We start from the raw sequence: 10,100 nt of genomic DNA, 5'->3' as shown, positions 1-10,100 counted from the left end.
CCAAAAAAAAAAAAAAAAAGTGAATTTCATAAGATTGTAGAATTCAAAATAAACATAAAAATCAATTGTATTTCTATATACTAGCAACTTGGAGACACTGAAATTTAAAATTCATTAACATTCACAATCACTAATTAAAAAGTAAATGCTTGTCTGAAAATTTAGTAAAACTTATGGTGAAAGCTGCATGATATTCATGAAAGAAATCAGAGAAGACCTAAATAAATGAAGCAAAATATCATGTACCTGGATTGGAAAATTGAACATAGAAAACATGCCAGATTTCTCCAAGTTGGTATGCAGATTTATCACAATTTCTGTCTTAATCCTTTTTGCAGTTAGCAATATTTATTCTAAAATTTAAATAGAGACTCAGAAGAGCTAAAATGATTTATTGAAAGAACAAGAGTGGGACTAATCAGTGAACCTGATTTCAGGACTTACTGTCCATCTATAGTAACCAAAATTGTGTGGTACTGGAAGAAAATAGACATATAGACTAATAGAACAGGATAGAGAATCCAGAAGTAGACCCATAAAAATATATCCTGGTTTTTGACAAAGGTGCAAGAGCAATTTAATGGAAGAAAAATAGCCTTTTAAAGAATTGATTTTAGAATAGTTGCATATCCATAGGCAAATAAATAAATAACCTTGACTGAAACCATAATTTATGCAAAAAAATGTTTCTCAAACTGGATCACAAAGGTAAATATAAAACAACACTTTTTAACTTTTAGCAAAAAAAAAAAATTATGGGGATAGATCTTTAGGATCCAGGGCTGACCAGTGATAATTCTTAAGATGACACCAAAAGCAGAATTCTTAAAAGGAACAGTTGATCAGTTGGACTTGAGAATTTTTAAAGACTTTGCTCTACTAAGAAGATGAAAAGACAGTTTACAAGTAAGAGAAAATAATTACCAAGCACATACCTGCCGAAGTTCTAGTATCTTGAATATATATAAAGAACTCCCAACACTCAAAAATAAAATAATATTGTTCAACTAGAAAATGGACAAAAGAGATGGAGACATTTCACCTAATATACACATAGTAAAGAAGTGTATGAAAAGATTTTCAACATCATTCATTATCTGTTAGAGAAATGCAAAGTAAAACCAAAATGAGGTATCACTGCATACTTATTGTAATGGCTGAAGTAAAAAAAAATAATGACAATTCCAAATGTTTGTATGTATGCAGAAAATAGATTGCTCATACATTGTTGATGGGATATAAAATGACACATTCTGTACAACAGTTTTGAAGTTTCATAAGAAACAACTATCAGAAATGAGAAATAAAAATTTGTTTACACATAAACCTACGTTTAAAGGTATGTAGCAGTTTTATTTGCAATAGCTAAAAACTAGAAACAACCCAGATGTCATTCAGTGGATGAATGGCTGAGCAAACAGTGCTGTGTTCATACCATGAAATATTATATTAATAAAAAGGAATGAAGTTACTGACATTGAACATCCTAGTTCAATCTCTAGAGAAGTATGCTGACTGAAAAAAACAATTCCAAAAAGTTTTGCTCTATTTACATAATTGTTATGATACAGTCCCATTTATATATTATTCCATTTGGTGTAATTAATGACAGTGAGGTAGAAATGTATTGTGTAAGGCTTTTGAACACCAAATAAATGTTGGATTTAATTCTTTAGATAATAAGGAACTGTTAAAAAAAACTTTTGATTATGCCTATAGCACAAAATAAATGAATAGAAAATTACTTTGGTCACAGTGTATAAAGCAAATTTTTTTATGGATATAATTATGTATAGATTATGACTTTCACAAATATCTTTTAAATATCTTAATGTTTAGAAATAATTTTTTTAAAAAGAGAAGTTTTAAAAATAGAATTGGGTTACCTACATATTAATAGTTTCAAAAGTAATAGCATTATGAAATTTCGTTTATTGATGTTAAATCCTAAAACTGATACCGTTACTGGAAGTACAACTTTAGCAGAGATGGGTAGATACACTTCGTTTTTTAGGTATGGATTAATACTGTGTATTGTTTGTAAGTACATTATTTTGCTTTCTTATTATGGTTTCCATTGAAATAACATTACAAGTGGTGGCTACATTTCTAAGTCACAATCTCTTTGAGGATTTGAAGGATATTTGAGAGCATCTCCTCAGGTAGATGGCCTTCCACCTAATTTTTCATTAGGCAAGGTTCACAGATCTCTTGAAAGCTATCATCTCTGTATCCCAGTTTTAGGAAGCCATATCAGGAAAAGTTCCAGACTATATGTGTGTAACTAATTTCGGTGTAATTTGTAATTATCTCGAACCAACTACCTAATGAGCATCAGTTTTCTTTGAATACCTAAAGCAGCCACCACATAGATCACAAAAGTATTTTTTTAAATATTCCATATTTAATGCAAGTGGCATATAGTGTAGTTAAAGAAGCAAGCTGCATTTATGAAATGATTAGTGTCAGAATGAGAAGAGGAAAGTAGTTCCTACTTTTAGCTTCAAAGCATTATAACTTTTATTAATTGCTACAAGAAGACATTCTCATAACTAATGTACCATTGCTTGTTGGACTTGAGATTAGGAGATGGGACATAGAAACCTCTACAAATAAATACGAATTACCAAAATGAGATAGGAAAACTGAGGACTGTGTATTATTCAAAAATTAATTTAGACTGTATGCTGGATCCTGGGACATTGCAGTAAAAACAGACTCAGGCCCTATCTTATGGAGTTTACTGTCTTAAGGAAGATAAATCATTTAGAAATAGAGTGAAAGAATAGCTCATTCTGGGCAGTACTGTAAAACAAAATGTTTGTGGTATAGGTTTCATGGAGTAGTGAAAGTATATCATTGTGCTGAGAAGAATTTGGCCTTGAGCAAATTTACCATTTTGAGACCCAAAGTTCTCATCTGTAAAGTGGAATTGTTAAAGGATAATGTAGTAAGGTATGGGGTGCAGAATTAATAGCTACATCATAAATGATAAATACTGCTGCTATTATTGTCTTAAACAATCTTGATGAATGGCTAGTAGGGCACTCAGAAAGGAAGAGACAAGATTTTAGAGAATATTAGGAAATATTAGGAATAGGATATTTCTAATTATTAGGAAAGGTAGATGGTCATTCCTTTTTTTTACAAAGCAGTAAGGAGACTTGCCTGGCAAGTATGAAAAGTTGTATTGAGAGATGACAATAAAAAAGAAAGATAATAATATATGTAATTTCAAACAATGTATAATATTTTAAAAATTAATTTTAATAATTTAATGTTATACTTGTCAAATTATAAAGTTAGTATTTTATAATCTTCATTAGTTTCAAGTGAAAATTTTTAGAGGGGTTCCAGGGATTGAACTCAGAGGCACTTAACCACTGAGCAACATCCCCAGCTGTTTTTTGTATTTTATTTAGAGACATGGTCTCACTGAGTTGCTTAGCGCCTTGCTAAGTTGCTTTGAACTCGTGATCCTCCTGCCTCAGCTGCCCAAGCCACTGAGATTACAGGCATGCACCACTGCACCCAGCTCAAGTAATTGTTTTTAATATTTATTTTTTAGTTATAGGTGAGCACAGTATCTTTATTTTATTTTTATGTGGTGCTGAGGATTGATCCCAGTGCCTCACTCATGCTAGGCAAGCACTATACCACTGAGCCACGGTCACAGTCCATGAAAGTAATTTTTTTAAGGTGACAGTAGCTTATGGGTCAGTCTTTTATAAAATAAGAACTTTGCTTACCAACTTTTACTCATTCCTTTTTCAGAGATTGGAAATGCTTATGCTGTTTTAAGCAATCCAGAAAAACGAAAACAGTATGATCTCACGGGCAATGAAGACCAAGCATGTAATCACCAAAACAATGGCAGATTTAATTTCCATAGAGGTTGTGAAGCTGATATAACTCCAGAAGACTTGTTTAATATATTTTTTGGTGGTGGATTTCCTTCAGGTATATTAATATTAATTATAAATACTACATTTTACGAAGAAGAGATCCTTCCTATTAGGCTATTTAGAAATTTATCTGCTTTCTCCCCTGCATTTCTCATAGTGCTAGATTCCTGTGATGGCTTTCCATGAAGGTAGGAGAAAAATGTTAGGATAACTACTTTTACTATAGCCTCTCTTTTTCCTAGAACATACTTGAATTTAAAAAATTAGTTGAAGAGTATTTTAAAGTATTTTATCTAAAGGTGAAGGAAGGGGGTGAAAGCAGGAAATCTAGTGGCAGTGTCTCAGGTAAGTGTTGTTATAGTTATGAGATGTATCCTATAGCCTGGATAATTATTTGGCAGTGGTTCTCTGGAGAACTTTCTAAATATTTTATTAAGGAAATTATAAATTTGCTAATTTGGATGTATATATTGAGGTAGTTCCAATGAAATAGTAAAAAGTCTTATCACATTTTTTACATAAAAGTGTTTGCTGCCCGCTCCCCATCCACCCCCAGTACTGGGCATTGAACTCAGGGCCTTGTGCATGATAGGCAAGTACTCTACCACTGAGCTACACTCTTCCTCCTGCCTTTTTCTTTTCTTTTTCCTCCTTTTTTTTTTTTCCTGAGATGAGGTCTCACTAAATTGCCCAGACTGACCTCAAAACTGGGAACCTCCTGTTCAGCCCCCCCCCCGTAGATGAGATTATAAGTGTGTACCACTATGCCTGACTCATGTTTTGTTATTGTTGTTGTTATTGTTTGTTTGTTTTAACATTAGGATAGAAATAATAACTTAAACTAGGCTATCAAAATGAAATATTGTAGTGACCACTAAATGAATAGATTTTACAGTGCCAACATAAGTAATAGTGAACTCTGCTTACATTTATAATGAGTTTTTATGTGGAAATTAATTTTCTTTGAGAGTATCTCCTCTAAGATAGTTAAAATTATAGCTCCAGGCTTATTTATAGCATTTACTTAATGTGTTGAGTTAAAGATCCTATTCAAAAACAGGATAATCTTTTACGAACAAGCAGTATAATTTGGCATGGTGGTCTTCTCTGAATATTAGTGAGAAAGATTATCATTATTGATAGGACATTTTTGCAAAGTGTCCTTGAAGAAAAGAGGATGTATAAATACACATTAATTAACTAAGAATGTAACTTATTTTGACATATTTGAATACATAATTCCTTTTACTGAAAAATTATTAAAACTAATAATTTTGACTGAAAATATGCTATGAACAATCAGAAATCTTTCAGGCCTTTGTGAATGTTTTTGATAGTTAATTTGCAGTTCCTTGCTAGTTACAACATAGCTTAATTTGCCAAATTTGTCAGTAATAGTCAATTTTGGTTCATCGCCATGTTTAAAAACAAGTTGATATCTATCAGCAAGAAAATTTTTGAGTAAGTTATGGCACACATTCTATGGAATATTAAATAGCTTTTTAAAAAAATTATTCAGAGTGTTATATTTTAATTTCTAGAGGTGTTTGTGACTCATTTAAATACAGAAATCAAAGTTTCTGAGTAAGGATCCAAGGTTTGTAAAAATAACCAACTATATAATAAAAGTTTTCTAGATATGTAGAATATATTTCATAAGTAAGAAACTTCAGCCTTACTTTAAAGGAAGCAGAGTTGGGAAAGAATTATTCCTGTTTCTATCCATACCTCACTCACGAGAAAAGAGGGCAGTAAACATTCATTGCTCAAAATAAACACCTATTAATTAATATATGTAAAGGACAATGTAATTTTTTTATCATATTTGCTCTCCCTAATTTAACCTTGGTTTTAATTTTCTAGGTAGTGTACATTCATTTTCAAATGGCCGAGCTGGTTATAGTCATCAACATCAGCATCGACATAGTGGACATGAAAGAGAAGAAGAGAGAGGAGACGTATGTTTATGACATGATTAAAAATCAAAAAATGAATGGCAAATTTCAGCTTAGGAAAAGCAATTAGAGTTATCTAAAAAATAGGGCAAGATGTTTTAGGAAGTAATATATTTTTTTTTACCAAAAGTGTTCAATAGAGACTAGAAAATCCCTTTGTGATATTTTTTCATGTGTTTTTTGTTTGTTTATTTGTGGTGCTGGGGATTGAACCCAGGGGCTTGTGCATGTGAGGCAAGCACTGTACCACCTGAGCTATGTCCCCAGTCCCTTTGTGATATTATAGGAACAGGGGTGGAGGTAATGATATTAGTTGTTAAGGCAATATAACCCCTTCAGATTGGTGTTCTGTGATTCTAAAGAGGATACAAATGTACCATACATGTTTTGAATTCATCCTGAAAAATACTTAAATTAGAAGGAACTTTGCTTTACTCTGTAATGCAGTTATGCCTAATTGCTTATAACAATTAGGTCACAAGTTGGAAAGGTAAACAGAAAGGGCACTAGACCAGAAACTGAAATATGCCTATGCCCTAGCTCTGCCACTCATCAATTTCTATCTTTAACCCCCACATCCAAGGTAAAATATTTTGCAATCCGTAGCACATTGGTAATCTCTACTGTATGTGTGTGAGAGAGATAAGGACTTTGTTATCTATAAAGTGAGATCAGATTCTATTAGTGTTTTTCAAATCACTATCTCTTGATGATGTGCCTGGAAAGTTACAATTTCAAGAATCTGATCAGGCAGATTTGAAAGTATTATACTGAATGATCTCAAATGTCCTTTCTTCCTCTTAATTATGTATAACAACTATTGGATAATTGGCCACTACAGTTATATTATAATTTGTTATTTTTTTATGGTTTTTTATAGGGAGGTTTTTCTGTGTTTATCCAGCTGATGCCCATTATCGTATTGATCCTTGTGTCATTATTAAGCCAATTGATGGTCTCCAATCCTCCTTATTCCTTATATCCCAGATCGTAAGTAAAGTTTTATAAAAAATTATTGTTGCTGTCTTATCCCCCTTCCTTTAAAGGGCCTTCCTTTGCTCTTTTAAAGTGCCAAATCTGTTATTACAAGTGTATTAAATATTAAAATATCTGATTTTTAAAATAGCTATATATGTGATAAATTTGTATGATGTCATTTACGTTTCTGTTCCACTTGTAGATAAGGACAGAAGTGCTCTATATATTTGAACTTGAATTTAATGTGGTAGGAAATATGTTGATATTAGGGACAAAAACTGAAAATCAAGAATACCTTAAAGATAAAAATATAATAATTGATCTTATGTAGATTTGTGTCATTAAGGGGAAAATGATTTTAAGAGGTCAGTACATAAGGGAAATTTAATACAACATCAATTCTAGACAACTTTAATATAAAATACTGAGTATAAAGGAAACTTTGTAAAATCATATTGGCAGTGATTCTACAGTATTAGAATCAAGATTGATCTTAAAATAACTTATCATTTCTTACGTATAAGACTTTTATTAACTAAAAATTGAGAGGACTTTATTAGAGCATATTAAATTAAAAGTGTGGTTACTTGCTGGGCATGGTGGTGCATGCCTGTAATCCCAGTGACTGGAGAGGCTGAGGGAGGAGGATCAGAAGTTCAAGGCTAGCTTTAGAAACTTAGCTAGGCCCTAAGCAACTTAGTGAGATCCTGTCTCAAAACAAACAAACAATAAAAAGGGCTGGGGATGTGGCTCAGTGGTTAAGTGCCCCTGAGTTCAATCCCCAATACCAAAAAAAAAAAAAGTGTGGCTACTTTTTTATAACATGAAATCAGTTTTAGGTAATTTGAGAAAATGTATAATATTACTAATATTAACTTTTTAATAATTTTTATTACCTCATTTTATAGTAGTATATTAATATGTCTAATTTTAATTAAAATAACAATCATCTCTTTTACAGTGGATCAGGGCAAACCATTAAAATGCAAACAGATAATTTGGGCGTTGTTTACTATGTCAACAAGGACTTTAAAAATGAATATAAAGGAATGTTATTACAAAAAGTAGAAAAGAGTGTAGAAGAAGATTATGTGACTAATATTCGAAATAATTGCTGGAAAGAAAGACAGCAAAGTAAGTTTGTGAAATGTTTAATATTTTTAAACTTATTCAGTCTTTGGAATTGATCACTGTAGGTTTCCCTATTCAAGGAATGTTCTGGAATTACCTGGGACCTAATCTGTGCTCAGTACTTAGATGAAATATAGTCAGTACCTTATTGTGGAGGGTTTCTTATCTGTGGATTTAATCAGTCATCCATCAAAATATTCAAGGGTAAAACTGTCTATCCTAAACTTGTATAGCCTTTATTTCTTGTTATTCTCCAAACAATACAATATAACTAACTAATGACAGCATTTCTATCATATTAGGCATTATAAGTAGTGTTCTTATAATGCCTAATATCAGTATAAAGGAGGATGTGCATAGGTTTTATTCAAACACTGTGCCATTTCATATCTGGATATCTGGGGGGGGCCCGAGAGCCAATGTAACATGGATACTGAGGGATGACTATATTGTGTTTTATATACATGTGGTTATCCAGTAACTCAGTAATTGGTTAACAGTAAGGACTTAGTGGTACTTGTGTTATTGTTGTTATCAATAAATATTTGATCAAAAAAGTGAATATCGTAGTTAAAGTGCCAGTTCTGGGATTGCCTCACAAAATAACTGGCTCTAACAATATTATATATACCAAATTATTTAAATTTCAGTTAACCTTTTCGAGAACAGATAATCTATAGTAAGCACTCAGCATAATGTCTTGTTACCCATAGGTATTCAATATTTTATTTATTATTGTTTATTTCATAGTATTCTAAGTGTTTTTGCTTGGCTTAATCTAGTTTAATCTGTTAGCACTCTGGCAGGATCAGTATTAATAGGATCCTTCAGCCCATATTCTGTCCATTAACCAAGTTGTCTGCAGTTATATGGTATGCATTTATATGTGTTTGTTAAATTTTCTACTGGAAGTTTAATTCAATGTTTTTAATGCTATTCAAATACAAAGCAGCTTTCTTATTAAAATCTGTCAATGAAATAAAAGACAAAGCTCTTTGTGCTGGGCATGGTGGCTAAGGCAGGAGTATTTTAAGTTGGAGGCCAGCCTCAGCAATTTAGCAAGAGCCTGTCTCAAACTATAAATAAAAAGGAATAGGGATGTACTCAGTGGTAAAATGCCCCTGAGTTCCACCCCAGCACCCAGAAAACAAACAAACAAACAGAAAAGACAGAGCTCTTTGAGGCTTAAGAAGACTAGAGAGACATCACAGCTAAAAGACATCACTAGAGAGATTGGCTCCTAGTTGGGGAGAGGTACCTATAAAGGACATTATTGGTATAACTGGTAATATTTGAGTATGGATAATATATTAGATAATGGTAGTGTATCAGTTAAAGTCCTGAATTAGATAATTATATTGTGTCTATATAAGAGAATGCTCTGGTTTAGGCAGAAAAATGCTGAAGTGTAAGAATGAAATATCGTATAATATCAGCATTATATTCTCAGTAGTTCTGCAAAAAGGCCACAAGAACAGTTAACAACAGCCTTTATCGTAGAGAGAAAGATTAAAGCAAATTTGACCAAACTCTGAAAAATTGGTCCAATATGATAGTATCAGATATTTGCTGTACTATTCTTTTGTGTTGGTTTGAGATTTTTTCAAAATAAAACTGAAATTCAGTACATTTGTAAGTTTGGGGCTTTGAATGATGATGAAAATGGGAAGAGCTCAGTTCATTAATTAAATGCTCCTTCATTGATTAGAAGGAATTATCTTTTTGTTGTTGTTGTTTCATTGAAGTACTGGGGATCAAATTCAGGGCCTAGTACATTTAGGGAAGTTCTGTACCACTGGGCTGTTACACTCAGCCCTGAAAGTAGTTTTATAAATTAAGTCATCAAAACCATTGTTGGCCAACAGATATTCTTTTGCCAGTTTTTTCCCGCTGTCACTTCTCTAATATCTAAACTGGAAAATACGTGTTTTATACAATACAAGCAATAATTTGAAATGTTCTGATGAAAAGAATGTTAATATAGAAGTTGGAGATTTGTATTTGAATCTAGACTCTGTCATTCATTAACAGTGTGAACTTTGGTTTAACAATTCTTAAGTTTTGGGAAGAGTTATCAGCAAATGACTTTTATAAGTACATTATTATGTGTAAGTAAAAGGTATAGAGTAAT

The 10,100-nt window shown here is 32.0% G+C and overlaps 1 protein-coding gene across 5 annotated transcripts in view; it reads left to right on the top strand.

Annotated features, from left to right (window-relative positions):
* Dnajb14 (DnaJ heat shock protein family (Hsp40) member B14) overlaps nucleotides 1-10,100 on the top strand; it is a 42,534-nt gene that overhangs the window by 29,848 nt on the left and 2,586 nt on the right. For 4 of the 5 annotated variants that reach the window (XR_007351376.1, XM_015484591.2, XM_048813660.1 and 1 more), the window contains 4 exons: nucleotides 3,775-3,960; nucleotides 5,769-5,863; nucleotides 6,741-6,850; nucleotides 7,800-7,972. Coding sequence is in view for 4 of the 5 variants with exons in the window: in XM_015484591.2 (XP_015340077.1) it covers nucleotides 3,775-3,960; nucleotides 5,769-5,863; nucleotides 6,741-6,850; nucleotides 7,800-7,972 (564 nt within the window). In the remaining variant the exon portion in view is untranslated. Of the gene's footprint in view, nucleotides 1-3,774; nucleotides 3,961-5,768; nucleotides 5,864-6,740; nucleotides 6,851-7,799; nucleotides 7,977-10,100 lie in introns of those variants that run through there. The other variant, XM_015484592.2, reaches the window with a different exon arrangement.

Source organism: Marmota marmota, unplaced genomic scaffold (assembly GCF_001458135.2).
Source record: "Marmota marmota marmota unplaced genomic scaffold, marMar, whole genome shotgun sequence".
Lineage (NCBI taxonomy): Eukaryota > Metazoa > Chordata > Mammalia > Rodentia > Sciuridae > Marmota > Marmota marmota.
The sequence above is the reverse complement of the archived record's forward strand: the minus strand, read 5'-3'. Positions and strand labels throughout refer to the sequence as shown.